Raw genomic sequence first — 16,072 nt, forward strand, 5'->3', positions numbered from 1 at the left:
GAAAGTCTTTTGTAGCCACTGGAGTAATCAGAGCAACTGCGCCCTAATGCAATAATTTATACGTATCTATAACGTTCTGTGAGGTGCTTCACTGATGCACCAGGGGAAATTCATACTACACCAGATGGCACTCACACCGGAATCTCACCGTGTAGACAATCTTGACTATATGTATTTTGAAGAGAATATTCAATAGCATCTAGGTTAAACATTTGACCAAATTAAGACGGCCAGGGGAACTTTCACACTCTGCCACAGAAGTTCAGGGAATATTATAAGTTTATTTTCTTTTTCAAGTACTCAGTAACTTTGTCTATCATATGAAAGTACCAAAAGCAACAGATTACTCCAAGTCAAATAAATATACTGTGAGTAAACCAATTTCCTTTATAATACTATAACAGCATTACAATTCTAAGTGTATCTTAAGAAATCTAAATTTTAAATTGAGCATATGACTGATCTTTACCAGTACAGATTAGACAGCTTTGCCACTTTTATGAGTAATAAATTATTTTTCTTTTAAAGTCCTTGATGCTAGACAAAAGTGCTGTCCTAAATCACAAATGTAACTCTGTAAGTAATACTATAATATTTTGAAAAACTGGGTAAACTACATTTTGAAGTAAAAACACCCCTTGAGATATTATAAAATGTAAAACTAAATTCTCCAGCTTTTTTAGCTTTATGTCAATGTCAGCTTAAACTTTAAAAACCCAAAATTGTAGATGACATAAAACTAGAAATAACTTTTTATAATTTTTGTTGTTTGGGGGAGGTTTTATAATTATTTTAGGTTTTGTTTCAAGCTACGTATGTTTTTTAAAAAGCCAACAGTGCTTGTGTTAATAATTACAGTAAAATCTAAACTCATTTTTTGATATGTCAGACAGAACTAGTATACTATATTTTTCAATCTAAAACACTTAGGGGGGGCAAAAAATAAATCAACTTAAATAATTATATTTTAAACCTGAAGTTTATTTTATGTCTTAACTGAAACTTTAAATTTTGCATTAAAAAAACCCAAATATTTGACTTCAGACAAACCCTTCAAAAGAATTATTTTATTCAAATATGCTAAGCTACTGCCTATCACTATCATAATAACGTTGTGAACACAGTAATACGTTACCTTCATAATGCTGTTAAAAAAATCAGCCAGGAACGTAATCTACTCTCCTACCTATATCAAAAGGATGACTAACAAATTAAAACACTGAAAACACAGGTAAGCAGAAACATAATTGCTTTGACTGCAATTTGGAAAAGCTGAAAGATTAGGGCAGACCTCAAAATTTCTGCAGAAAATCCTTTAAAATTTTTAATGATCAAACATTATTAAGCCTTTGGTTATATTTCCTGTTTTCTTCTCCAACGTTGTCCTAGAGCCTCATGTTGTCACATTAGTTCTGAGAAAAAGAGCCAACTACCAAATCAAGAAAAGCATCTTCTACAGCACCAAGATGTTTTCTTATTTAAGTATTGACCTGATCTGACCCTGCCTGTGAGTGCTGACAGAATCAGATCAGAAGGTGATGTGACTGCTGGCGATGAAAAGCACGATGCATGATGGCAAGCTCGTAAGCCTGTAGCTCCTTGCTGTGTCGATCTACTTTAATCAACTTTAGTATGTTTTAGATCTTCAATTCTGGTTGGATATTTTTGGTATTTCTATTCATGTAGTTTTAATTAGGAAAAATGAAGTTTTCAATGGTATGCAGGCATATTAAACAACAGGCACACTCTAGTCCCATTTCAAAACTGAATCCAGGAAATATTTTGTTCTGTATTCCTAAAATATTTTCATTTTATCAAACCAAATCCAAGCAAAAGATATTTTAAAAAGATGACACACAAAGCTCTCGGTAAAAAAAACTTGTAATGAAGATTCAACAATACATCCCTCAAAGAACACCTTCCAGCCTGGTACAATACGTGTGCCAGAACAGCTCTAGAACTACCCAGAAAACTTGGTTTTCCTCAAGGAAAAAGCAGATAATTCTCTCTCCTCTCTCCCTCTGATCTGTTTAAGATATGAACACAAATCTTCCCTCCAGAGTTTTACACATTTGACAATCTGAGATCACTTAACATGAGAAGCTGGACAGAGCTTAACTGGGACTTTGTCCTTGTGAACCATGGCATAAAATGAAGTGGTCAGCAGAGTAATTATCTCACTCCTTGTCCTAGCAATTACTTCTGCTGTAAGAAATGCCATTTTGACTGACAGTCAAAAGATACTTAAGCTAGAGGCTCATAGGAGGACTGATTAGTTTAATTATGACATAATTTAGGTCCCATTTAGACATGAGTTCTTTAATGGAGGGAAATAAACTGATTATGCCCTTAAAGAACATCTGGAGATGACAAAGTGAGAGTAGATGTATTTATCTTTAGTATAAACAAAACAAACATGGCACCATATAAGCCTAAGAATAAGCTAAGGAGAAGACTTGATTTTTAAGTTGCGAATCTGAACTTTCTGGGGAAAAAAAACAATCAGTCCCTCAAAATACTGTATTCAGAAAAGGTAAATGCCTTATTCACAAAGTACATTAGCTTGGTGAATTAATCTACTCAAGTGATTTGAGTTGCTGTAAACAACCTCTCGGAATGTCACACATTACATGATTTCAGCACTACATTGTTTTCATCCTTTGAAGCAAGAACGTGGTTTCCTCATCAAATGCAAACGGAGAATGAACCCCAGCTGCCACGTTTGAGCAGGGACTCACCAGCACATACTCCAAAGCCTGCTGCTCTTTGCAGAAAAACTATTAAAACTATTAGGTTTCACAGTAAACATTCCATTGCATATCAAAAAACCACAATCTATTCTCAATGTCTAATTTTCTTCAAGAAAAAATAATTTCCTTAACTATAGACTTACATGAAATGATTTTTATTTGAATTTGCATGTGGGAAGAAGACCATAAATGGATGTTTGTAGTCAAAATCCTGATGCTTTGGAACTGAACTTCCAATTCTGGAAGCCCCCACTGTTCAGCTTGGGGCTTCAATTTTGATTTTTGTTTGGAAAGTCACTTGAGCTGTCACTGGGCACCACTGAAAAGAGCCTGGCTCCATCTTGTTTACACTTTCTCTCCAGGTATTTATATACATTGATAAGATCCCCTCTGAGCCTTCTCTTCTCTAGGCTAAATGGTCCCAGCTCTCTCAGCCTTTCCTCAGGAGAGATGGTCCGGTTCCTGAATCATCTTCGTGGCCCTTCATTGGACTCTCTCTAGTAGCACCATATCTCTCTTGTACTGGGGAGCCCAGAACTGGACACAGTACTCTAGGTGTGGCCTCACCAGTGCTGAGTAGAGGGGAAGGATTCCTACCAAAGACTTTCTTTGGGACTTAAGAACAAAGACTGGTTTCCGAGGACTACCCCTAATAATGCAGAATGTATGCACCTTGTAGGTTTCCTAAGTATTATACAAGCAACATTTTGAGGTATTTCTATGCATGACCCGTTTCACATTTGGGGCATAACTGTAAGATAGATTTTACTCCTGTTTTCCTCTAGTAAAGTTATTAGAGGATCCAAAGGGGGACAACTGGCCTTCTTCAAAGGCTATGACTGTTAAAATAATTTGGGAGATTACATTTCTGCAAATAAATAAAGAACAGAGTTCTCTTCTAGAAAGAAGGATCTGGACTGCATAGAATTCAACGGCATACAAAGAATTTCTCACCAGAACATGCTGAAGCTTGTTTTTCCTCTATCACACCAGTAATTCAAAAGATGGAAGAGGTTGTACATGTAATGGATAATGAAGAAGTTTCTCCTCATGTGGCAACTGTGGTATTCATTCAGTTACATTCCCTGGAATCTGAAATACATAACTAATCATGAAATTCCTGGTGAAAATTCATAGATCTGCTGCCAAACCAACTGACAGAATTCCATCTGATGAAATTTTGTAGCTGTACATAATATCTGTTGCTTAACATTTGTGCTTGACTGTCATCTGGAGTTAGGTCAGAGACATACACCATTTATTCCAGACAAGAACAAGACAATAAACCTGACAGCAGACACCCTAACTTTCAATTACTTGAATTATATGTTGACGTTTTTGAGAACTCAGATGGATCTTAGGGTGTCAGTCTACTAGAGGAATAGAAAAGATGGAAATAAAATAATTTCCCTCTACGTTCTTGTGAAACTTTCTGTTTGGCTCTTTTTCTGACAGAATATATTCTCTTCGTTCGTAAGGTTTTCTCATGACACGGATCTGATGAAAAGGGAACAAAGAGAGGCAGAATGATACAATGAGGTGGTAGAAATACACAGCATCTTTACAGAAAAAGTCCAACAGCTAGTCATCCAAAGTCGTAACAATGCACAGTTAACAAAAAGAGAGAATGAGGAAAAGACCAGAGTCATCGTTCAAAACTAGGATGTGACTAATCACTGCATGCTTGAATTTCTGTTTGCAAACCACAGCTGACAGTCACACAGAGGAAGCCTGGACCTGCCTCCTGGAGAGCAATATCTAGTAGCAGTCTTAGAAAGCAGCTGACAGAGTCCAACAATTTCTTGGATGCTGACGGTTAGACTAACATTGAGGGTGCAGCAATAGGTAGAAGAATCTCCTTCAAACGGAGTTAGTGGACAGCACTAACACCAGGAAGCAGACATGATTTTAGTGATTTTGATTTTTCACTAGAACCTCAGAAATGTTGACACTAGAATGAAATGGTTTATTTTGCCTTGGAATACAGGAACAAGATCACAGAATCTCAGGCAGGACAATCTCTTGTAGATTGAGCCAAATTCTGAAATATAAGAAGATGACAGTCTGAAATAAAGTGCCCAGAAAGACCACAGTTCAGAATGGCCAGAGTTTTGGCTGCTGCTTTTTGTTCCTTGTGAAAAAAAGTTCAAGATGATTCCTACAGAGTTCACAGCAACAAATAAGAAAAACTGTCTTAACCAAAGGTGTTGATTTAGACAAGTAAACTATTTTGCTGAAAACAGCCAAAGCCTATCTCTGTCAGAATATAGAGAAATGCTTTGTCATTCCTTCTACCCGTCTTGCATATAACTCTGCTTTCTGTAAGCACGCAATTTACATCATTACAGTCTTGGATACAGAGGGGCACAAAGGCGGAAAGAACCAGATGGTTTTTAACCAAACTGGAGGTAGTACCAATTTCTTTCTCCGCTGTCTTTGTAGCAGGGGATCTGTTAGTTCCTGGTACTAGAACTCCTAATAGTAAAGAATTTTAATGTTTTCTGAGTGATTTTTTAAGTTATGTCTCCCCTAAAAACAGAACTCCGCATGAGTCCTAGGGCAGACAATGCATGATTTCTTTCCCCCAACTTAGTCCAAGACAAGGAAAAATACACAGATTTCTAGACAAACAGGGAAATAAACTTACTAGACACAGCCTATGGTTGCTCTACAGCAGAGCTAGAGATGGCATTATCAGCAGAAATTCAAGCGTTTTTTCTAGCATAAGATGCGCCAGCTACTACCTTTAGCAGCAAAATCTAAATGTATCACAGACATCTTAATCAAGTAGTCACAATTTACTGGTGATAAAGTTCTAGGAAGAATATACAACAGCACTATTATTTGCCAGCTAACTCACATGATGGATATTAAAAAAGTAGGAGAGGGATAGCAACTCTTCCTAATTTGCCTCCCTTCAACAGAGAAACGTAGTTCCTCTTCTTTCTTTGACCTGCATGGTTGTGCAGTTTTGCGCCAGCATAGAGATAATGGTGCACAAGGACAGACTTATGAACAAGTGCTAAAGTTTGAACTAAAGAACAGACATCATGGAAAGCAAAATATGCATTTTTGCCAAGTCTACTGAAGATCTCAAAAAGATGCACTGCGTTGATCTTAGGTTTTGCATTTGCTTTTCAATAGCATCATCAACGCCAGGTGAAAAGTTAATTCCCAGTAAAATTCCAATACTCTGAAGCTCACAAAAAAAGACAGTCGCAGGGCTCGCATTAAGGGGAAAGAAAAAGGGGAAAAATACATCAAAAGGAAATATGATGCTAAAAGTCTCCTTGGAGCTTGTCAGCATAGAGAATAGTCCTGGTAACATCAAAGGCTTTTGCCAGCAGACAGCCATTTAAAAAGGTGGATGAGTTCAGGGTTTCCAATTTTCTCACCTTCCATCAGAGAAAGTAAAGTACATCAACATGCTTTAGCTAGCCCAGACAAATACGGAGCCGCAACATGAGCATCCGTTTCCAGTACAACAAGTTAATGCTCTGAGGGGGCATCTTCTGAAATCTTTATACAGATCAGGATTAAATATGATCCCCCTAAGGTGTCTCAGACAGGGGAAGGACAGCCTACATTAAATAACCCATGCTCCTCTAAATCACTAAATCACTAACCTGAACGCACCAAGACATTGTTTCTTCCTCCTCTACCATAAAGCAAACCAATCTACACCTCACAAGCTAGTTTGGTGATTTATGAAATCCTACAGAACACAGTTTAAATCAGTAACTTTGCAGGAATAATTCACACGTTCATTCAAAATTATTATCTCCTACATACACACTGCCCAGGCTGGATGGGGGATCTCATCTTCTGCAAACACAGCAGACAAACAAGTTATGCTGCTGGCAATGGATAGCACTATCAAAGCAAGTCACCTGAGATTTCAGGTGACAAGATTTTCCTGCTTATTTACTCCTAAAAACGCAAGGAAAAAACTCAGTTATCAGCACTCCCAAAAGATAGAAATTTCCAAAGCATTTCTGCATCTAAGTGATAAGTTCCACAAGTGTCTGCACACACCCAGGACCTCAACAATAAAAATGTGCAGATGCATAAGAAATGGGAGATAAATAAGATCAAAAACATGATACTCCGTATCCTCCAGAATAGCGGACTGATTTCGGGAAAGTAATTCTCAGAAGAGATAAAAAACAAAAGATAAAAAACAAAAGCTCACCAGAAAGCATGAGAAGTCCTTTTTAGAGATAGATTGGAGCTGAATGACTGAGATTGTTCAAATCAAAAACCAGACTAATAAGAGAGGCCTCAAGTGATCCTAATTACCCTCTTCTATTCCAAAAGACTGTTTGACAGAACTGAGGGACAAAACAGTGAAAGAAAGCTCTCATATTTTCAGTACACAGTTAACTGAGGCTGGGGGGTGGAGGTTGGACACTGTGATTAAAATTGTGATCATTTACACTGGAAATAAATTATGTTAAAACATCTAATCATATCAAAAATCTTACAGCAGGTTTATAGGTTTTTGTTTAATAAAAGGAGGTAAAACTTCACAGCAGAAGACAAACTAACTGCTAATGCTAGAAAGAAATTTTCCAAAGGAAAATATCCTTTAGTTGTCCATTAATCTAATACTATCTTCTATTATTAAAGAACTGGTCTCTGACTTAAGAACTGCAATTCCTCTCTTCCTGACTGATGCTTAAAATTAGAATGTCATCCAAAGCATGCTAATGATAGAAAAGTTCTCATAATGAAGAGTACTAATAATAACACCATGTAGCATGCAATATATACTGCTTAGTCTTTGTAGCTATGGAGCTGTGCTATCGAAGTTTGATTCTTTAAACATGTAAGATTTTCAGACACCAGACCTGCTTTCACAAATGAGATCCCATACTTGTAAAAAGACACTCAATCCTCCCATTGCTTTCGCTAAAACATCACAAATGTCTCAGCATTTGGATGGTACTTGGCGAGCCTATCAAAACACAAAACATACGAATTTTTTGCAATACAACAGTTGAGTTTGCTATCTTCAGAGAGAAAATTTAGCAACACCAATTACTGTATTATATAACCCCATTTTTGCACCTGTTTTCTGGTATTTTAAAAATCCATTTTTTTAATACTTGACCTTCCTAATATGACTACTTTAAATATTGAGAACTAACATGTCTAGGTTCCCAAGTTTAGTCAGGAAAAGTATGGGATGATGACATTTCAATGGTACCATGTTGCTTTTAGAAAAAGCAGCAAGTGAAACACTGATCACTGCAAATCTAATCTTACTATTAGAAATAGCCATGCTGCTTTTAAATTGAGCATTCTTCCTCAAGCATACTAACCTTTCTGCATAGCTTTTGCATTTAAGAAGCATGCAAAATTCTAACTGCATAAAACTGTAATGCTTTAACATATTTAGAATTATTATATTCTCTCAACATCAGTACAACTCAAAGCAGGAGAAACCTCAGTATGCCGGATCATGGTACCATACAAATCAAAGTACATCCCCATACAAATCAGATAAACTCATATTCTTTCTCTCTGGTTTGCTGACTTTTGACAGATTTTTTTGTTCTAGTACTATTCTGAATAATGAGTTCTGTCACATTTTGGCCAAATGAAGCACACTGTACCAAAACTGAGAGAGTGTGAGCAAAAAACTGTTACCACAGGAAAACATAAACAACTTCCCCAGTTGTAGCTCAAACCACATAATTCTTATACTATAAGAACTCCTACTGAAACGAACAGTGTCATTTGGAAGCACTCATGAATACATGGCATTAAATGTGTAATCTTACACTACAGCAACCTTGGACCTTAGATTAGAACAAGCAATGAGCCACCGCTTCCTTAGCGCAATGGGAAGTTATGGATCTGGATTTCCCACAACACCTGACATCAGAGATGGCTAGCAGTTCTTAAGAAACACTTTTTCCTGGATTAAAATGAGAAAGTTAAAGCATTAAATGATGCAAAAAACAGTGATTCAAACTTCTGATTCAACACCCCTAGTACAGTGGTCTATAATGGTACATTGTCTGCCTATTTTTTTCTTCACATTTTAGCACCAAGGAGAAATACACTATAGACGTGACACCCTTCTAAGGGACATTCACAGCCATACTTCAAAACTACTTAAATTTCTTCAAGAAGAAGATTCAAACAAAGAAAAAAAAGTGGCTATTATGACCAAGTTTTCTAGTGTGTCTAAAAGCTTAAATGAAAGACATAGCATCTATTCTGCTCTCCGCAGGCAATACCTGTTACTCATATGAGTTAACGCATACAGAAGGCATGCCTTGGAGCACTAAGCATCATAAAAACAAATTTTGTGCTGTACCTACAAAATTGTCTACTGCTAGCTCTTACCCCAACAGGAAGAGCAAAGGAAATCAGAATTTAAAATCCATCCGCAATGACACCTACTGGAAGGGAAAGGATTGATGACTCAGGCTCACATCTGCCCTTCATACCCCTCAAATTCTCTCATTGATCTCACACCACCACTAGGCATCCTTTAGAGTGAAAATACATTTAATAAATAACACCAGCACATTTCTTCTGCAACATCAGTCTGTAATTTTTTTATGAACTTCAGCACCTGATAACATTCACTGCCAAGTGAACTACTGAGCTACAGGAGAAGCCTCAATTTTTCCAGAAAGGCTGATCTTTTAAGATTACCCTAAAAGTTGCGTGAGTTACAGGCAGGCCACTAAATCCCCACGTAATCATCGCCTTTTAAACGTGAGCCAAAGGTCTACCTGCTACAGATTAACCTCCTCCGCAACCCAAGTACTTCAGGGCACACACGAGATTATCAAAGGGCCGGCGGGAGGAGAAGGAGTATTCAGGGGTGGCCGGGGACCGAGCAGCGACCCTCAGGCTGCCGTGCCGTGCCGTGCCCCCCGGCGCACAAGCGCCCGTACAAGTTTCGGCACAGCGCACCGGTGGCGCGGGAGGGGGGAAACACGACACGGCCCGTTAAACCCGGCAGCCAGAAGCCATTTCCAGGCTGTTTCTACCCACGGCGAAGCGCGGGGGGGGGGGGGGGCGGAGGGGGTGAGGAAGCGCTGACTGTCCTTGATGTATTTCAACACGCTCCCCGGATCCCCACACAGCTGACTGGACGCGGGAGGCGGACTGCCGGCGCAGCCCGGTACGGCACCTGGGGCAGGCGGCGGCGGGGGGATACTCGCGCCCCGCTCCAGAGGGGCGGAAGGAGCGGGCGGGGGACGAACCGGGCTGTGGGGCCAGGGCGCCCGGAGGGGGCCGGGGCCCGCGGCGGGATGCGGCCGGCGGCGGGATGCGGCCCGGCGGCCCGCGGCGGTACCTGATGATGTCGTCCTGGTGCCCCAGGTAGAATTTCTGCCGGTGCTCCCGGGGGCTGTAGACCACGCCGACCCCCGCCACGAAGTAGACGATCTCCTTGGCCGCCGTGTAGTAGAGGTTGTTGCGGCACTGGTGACCCCGGTAACCGTAGACCCACTCCAGCCGCAGGTGGCAGCTCGGCGCGCTCCGGTCAGCCATGTCCCCCCGCCCCCGCTAGCCGGGTACGGCTCTCTCCCGCCGGCGACCCCGAGGGAAGGGGGCGACGAGTCGGCCGCCCCCTCCGCTCGGCTCGGTGTCCGCCGCGCTAATCCCTGGCCGCCGACATGAATGCCCGCCGCTGCCGCTCGTCCGCCGCCGCCGCCTCACAGAGGGCGCCGCCGACCGAGCCCGCCTCGCCGACTCGCGCCGCCAGACATGGCTGCACTGAGACACCGCCCGGGACGCGGAGCGAGGGCGCGGCGCAGCGCCGCTCCGGCCCCCCCCGCGCCCCGGCCTGCGCCTGCGCCGAGGGCAGCGCCGTCAGGCGGCGAGGCGAGCCTGCGCGGCCGGCGGCGGGAAGGGCGCGCGCGGCGGCTGCCGCTGAGCGGCGCGCGGGCTGAGACGCCGCGGTGAGGAGATGGTGGCGCGGGGAGGGGCGGACCGACGCCGAGTAGCCGCGAGTAGGGAGCAGGAGATAACGGGCTTCACCATCGCGCCTTCTTGGGTTTTGGGGGGCTTTTTTATTTACAGGGGTTTTTTCCGGTTTTTTTTTCTTTTTAAGCGAGGCTATGTCTTCTCCCCCTTCCCCAAGTTTAGTTTATATTTTTACTGCCCCTTCGGGCAATATACTGGTTCCTTGCCTTTCCGTCGACCCACTGCCGCCCGGCTCTCGGTAGTCGCTGGGGCTGGATGAGTCCCTCCTCAGCCGTGTGTGGAAACTACCCCCCACCCCGCTCGCACTGAGGACCCAGCGGCATGCCAGCTCCATTTCATCCAAGAAGAAAATGTCAACTGTAATTTTTAATGACTAATATTTAACCCTTTAACCCCTCCGCCTGCCTCACACACCGCACAGAAGTCACTTCCCCATCCATGCTTTAATGTCGCCATGACACAACTTTTCACCCTTAGTTCTCAAAGCATTTTATATGGGAAAGTCACCGTTTTCTGATCTCACAGGTGGGGAAGCAGCTTCTCTGTGCTGCATGAGGCAGCAGTGCAGGGGACCCCCCCGCCACATCCAAAACGTTGGTCAGGAGAACATGCTCCTTCCCAGTTTTGTCACACTATAGAGTATCTAGCTGGCTAAATAAATGTACATTACACGATCATGCAAACAGTTTTGCACTATAAACTTGAATACTTGTTCTAAAAGCTCCTGGATAACTAGCCTGGTTTGACAATTGAAAATAAACCCAATCATTTTCCTATTACTTTAAGCATACATTTGGCTTTCCAAGTGTATGTATTTTGTCAGGATTTATTTTTATATCTCCATTTCTTTACCTTCTATTTCTCTTCTACTATTTCATTAGTCATATTGACATTTCTTCCACAAAACATCTACTTCTAACTAGTTACTTCATGTTGGAGACATTTTTCAGTGCTACTCTATTTACGTTTTAATTAGTGGGAGTTTTTCCTCTTAAATCTTGAGTAAGCTTAATATTATATTATTCCTTTCATTGTTTTAGAATAAGAATTCTTTTGTAAAAACATGCATTTAAGCATTCTAGTCAATTAGCTTTACATTAACGTATTTTCACAGTCTAGAACACTGAGAGACGGTATTTTTCTCAAGCTCTGACAATAAGGATTTTCACGACACCAGGATCAGATGCAACTTTCAGTCCCACACATTTATTGAAAACAACACAAGGCACATAACGGAAGTCTCCAGAGAGATTCATGCAGCCTGAAACTTGCCTCAAATATACAGCCAAGGAAACTTCCCCTTCCACGAAAAATTTAAATTTTTTGAAAGAAAGGAAGAAAAGGGCTTTTATCCCTAATCAGGACAAAAAGTCATATATATTCACCAACAGATAAAGCAAATGTTACTTCCACAAAAATCATAAGCAGTCTTTTTCCCTTCTATTTGCTTCCTAAACAGCCAGAGCACCTTGGAACTTGGGTAGCCGCAGTTTCTCAGGGGTCCCCAAGACGGGAAAGTAGCCAGGGAAACAGACTGGAAAATTCCCAACTAGCTCGTCTTGGAAGTACAAAAGGTATTGTTCCTTCTAATCTGATGTTAACTCCGCATGGCTGTTCCATGTTGCTATCCCAGCTCTTTTCATGGGAAAGGTGGTTACAGAAAAGGTCTATAACAATGATGCTTAGTCTCATTCTTGAAATAATATGGAAAAGAACTGAACACTGGCTTCCTTTTGAAAAACAAAACCCCAAAAAATTTGCATTTCTGCACTGCTTCCCCTTGAATTCCACAGAATGTTTTGAATGTCAATATACATTTAATCAAACTGCTAGTAAGATTTTGTGCAGTTCCATAAAGTTACAAATATATTGAGGCTAAAAATAAGATTACAACTGCAAGACTGTTCCCTTCATAAGCCGAAGCTTATGAGAAAGTAGGTTTGAAAAATACCGAATGTACATGATGACTGAAATAACTTGCTTCAAGCTTTTAAATGTTAATTGGATTGATTATCAGCAGGCATAGGCATTTGACACATATTTGACTTCTGCTGTTGTAAAAGCTCATTTGAAAGTGGGAGTATTTTTGTGGTATAAATTAAGAATATATTAATTTTCTCTTTACTGCACATTTATTGCATAAACACGAATGTACAAAAATACATAATTATGGTGTCTCTACTTTCTTCTACTCTATATAAATATATACTTTTGTTGGGTTATTACTTAAAGTGAAATTCTGGACCTCTTGAGATCAATACTAATGTATGGTATTAACTTCAGTGGAGCTAAAATTTTAATCTTGTGGTCTTATTCGCAACTCAGAAATTAGAACAAGAGAGTATTTGTTTAGTGAAAGTGAATAGGCTGTTTTCAGCCACACATTCCAAAACCACTGTTACTAAAACTGAAAAGAGAAAACAGCAATCAGGAAGAAACTTTAATATGTAATGACATTGGCTCTAACTGGAAGTTGCAGATCATATTTCCTGTAATGAACAGGAGAACCCAAAACTAGTCAGAAAAACTATGTATAGGCAATGCAAGGAGGATGGGAACAGCTGCATGTCACACACCACACAAACAGCCTGTATTTCCTTTTGATTGTTCCGGAGTTGACTGCCATCTGTAAGATGAGGAAATGTCTGAGAGAAAATTCCAAGAGCAAAACTATTCATTGTCGTAGTTTGCTAACCTTGTGCCTACGCATAAGGGGTGCACGTGAAATTTTACACACTTGGCATCTATTTTTGCCAGGAATAGGAAGCAGTGTAGTATCAATACCTCTTCCTCTACCCTTACTCTGTCTAGCGTTCCCCCTCAGCTCTGACACACATAATTCCTTTGGCCTCTACCAGCCTGGACGTCTCCACGCAGCACCGCTGGTACCGGGCGGTCATCGCTTCAGGAACCACCGGGACCCATGACATCCCCCTGTCAGCGTTACGTTCTTGTGTACGTTGCACACGTTCACTGGGACTCTGACACCAGTCCCTCTCCGTTCTTTTTCTTGGTAGATATACCAACCGAGCGTGGCCTGTCCTTTCCAAGCCCTTCTCAAAGCCCGTGACTCCCCTCCTAGCCCTGCCGCCACCTCGGCAGCCCGCGCGGGCCGAGGACGGCGAGGCCGAGCAGGGCGGGACGGGCGCGGCGCGGCCGAGCAGTCCCGCCTGCTGGCGGGGCCGGCGCTGTCCGCGGTGCTGATCTCGGTAGGCAGGATCCGTGAGGCCAGGCGGTGTTCGCAGGGAGAGGAAAGCGATGTTCTATTAGACCTATGGTTATAGTGGGAAATAAACGAGCTTTTAGCCAAAAAAAAAAAAAAGCATTTTATGTGCTTCCGGTAAGGTATCTTACAAGTGAAACATGGTGTTTAGCTGTTTTGCCTCAGCTGCCCATGATGGGGTTTATATCTTTCCTATGATGTCAGATGCATCACTGCAAATTATGTTTCGCTAGTATACAGTGACACAAGTACATCACTTCTCTAAATAAAATCAAATAAGCGGCATTTTAGTGTCTCACAATACGTACTTATAAGAAGATGTACTTCCTAGCATATTGTAAATATATTTACAATGTACCTCATGTTCTGCTAAATGGAACAAGGCTTAAAGAAGTGATTTCTTAAACAAATGCTCTTGGAACAGCTAATTCCAGAGCACACAAGATGAGGGATTATTCTCTGTTAAGTCCTAAGTAATACAGAGTAGCTGGTTCAAGTAGTAATTATATAATATGAAACAGATGAGCAACAGTAACAACATTAATTTCAACATCCTTGGGGATAAAAAGGTCTCGGTCTATTATGGGAACACAATGTCTGAAAATAATATTTTGCAAAACTAAGAAACCTATTTAAGAGAGAAACTAATGAGAATTACCTGCTACCATTTAATAGCACTGAGGCAAACACTAAGGATCACAAAGGCCTGTTTACTACTCGATAAAAGTAAGAAGTCAAGGAAAAAAGACAGCATCACCAACTCAAACACTATTTCAGTTAATTCTCCTTCAGAAAATGGAAAATTTAATGAGATTTTATACCATATCAGCCAACACATAAGATGCAAGTTATTAAGCAATTTTAAAGGACTGAGATACATTATTAAATTAACAATAGAGATTTTTTTTTTCAAGTAACATTAGAAGTAGGAAGCCTTGAAAATAATCAGTAGGTCTACTGCATCAAGAAGCAAAGGAAAAAATTAAGGTTAAGAAAATAGCACAGAAAAATAGTTACTGATTTCTTCACATCTCTCCTCAACACAGAACAGTCTGGGAAATACAGGATGGGAGCACGTACAGGGTATGGTCACAGAAGGAGATATCTTTATAACAAGATGCTGGAAAATTATGAGCTAAAAAGCAACAAGCCACAAGTACATTATACTGTACCTCCAAAAATTCTGACAATTTCAAAATATTGTAGTTGACATGCTCTGAAGAGAAAAATGCAATTGCTCTTTAAAATCACGTCCTATGTTGAAGCATCATCCAATACTGTAACCATTTTAAAAGCAAGTTCTATTATAAACTTGGTAAGTACAAATCCATATATCTTGTTTTGGTACTGACTGATAAACTAGATACAATGGTTGAAATGAAAATAAAACAATTATATGTGTATGAAATTAAATATTACAGACATTAATTTGTCCTGCTTCTGCAAGATAAATTACACCTTGATAACCATAGGAATTGTATTCATCTGGTAAACATTCATTCTGGGCACTGGAAGAAATAGGCACCCTATTGAAAAGACAATGAACATGTAATTTTCACAATGCAGACAGCAACTGGGGCTGCAATACATTTATTCATGGAAATTTGATTTAGAAATGTCTTCACATAATGGTTTCCTAACATAGGGCTGGTAAAGGGATGGACAAGATACAAACATTATTGAAATTAAATTCATCCATCATTAGTATAGAAAGCAACAACTTCTTCTAGACATTCTAAAGCAGAAATAAATCTGTTTAGGACAGGAAGCGATGTAAGTACATCAGTAAACACCACCAGCTGAAACTGCAGAGGGAACACAATTACTGCAAACCATATACTGGCTTCCTTAGCTGTGACATTTTTACCAAAAGATCTCTCCTGTAATCCAAAGTTCAAATCCTCTCGCTTTTGAAACTAAGAGAAGGGTTTCTACCATGACTTCAATGGCAAAAATCTCAGTCTAAGAATTTCCATCACAGCATGTATTTTTTTCCAAATAAATGCAAAAGAACTTCTACATTTAGTTTCAGATTTGAAGTTGCTGTAGTAAAATGATGTTTAGTATTAGTCTCAGAAGTTAGGCACTAACACTTGTATTCTTTCTTAAAATGTCTATCACAAACTTTAAAAATTGGCCCTAAAAT

At 40.4% G+C, this 16,072-nt stretch overlaps 1 protein-coding gene across 1 annotated transcript in view; it reads right to left on the reverse strand.

Annotated features, from left to right (window-relative positions):
- EML5 (EMAP like 5) overlaps positions 1–10,268 on the reverse strand; it is a 116,431-nt gene extending 106,163 nt beyond the window's left edge. The window contains exon 1 of the mRNA XM_076345251.1: positions 10,072–10,268. Coding sequence (XP_076201366.1) covers positions 10,072–10,268 — 197 coding nt within the window. The remainder of the gene's footprint in view (positions 1–10,071) is intronic.
- Positions 10,269–16,072: the final 5,804 nt, after the last annotated feature.

This window comes from Aptenodytes patagonicus, chromosome 7 (genome assembly GCF_965638725.1).
Source record: "Aptenodytes patagonicus chromosome 7, bAptPat1.pri.cur, whole genome shotgun sequence".
Lineage (NCBI taxonomy): Eukaryota > Metazoa > Chordata > Aves > Sphenisciformes > Spheniscidae > Aptenodytes > Aptenodytes patagonicus.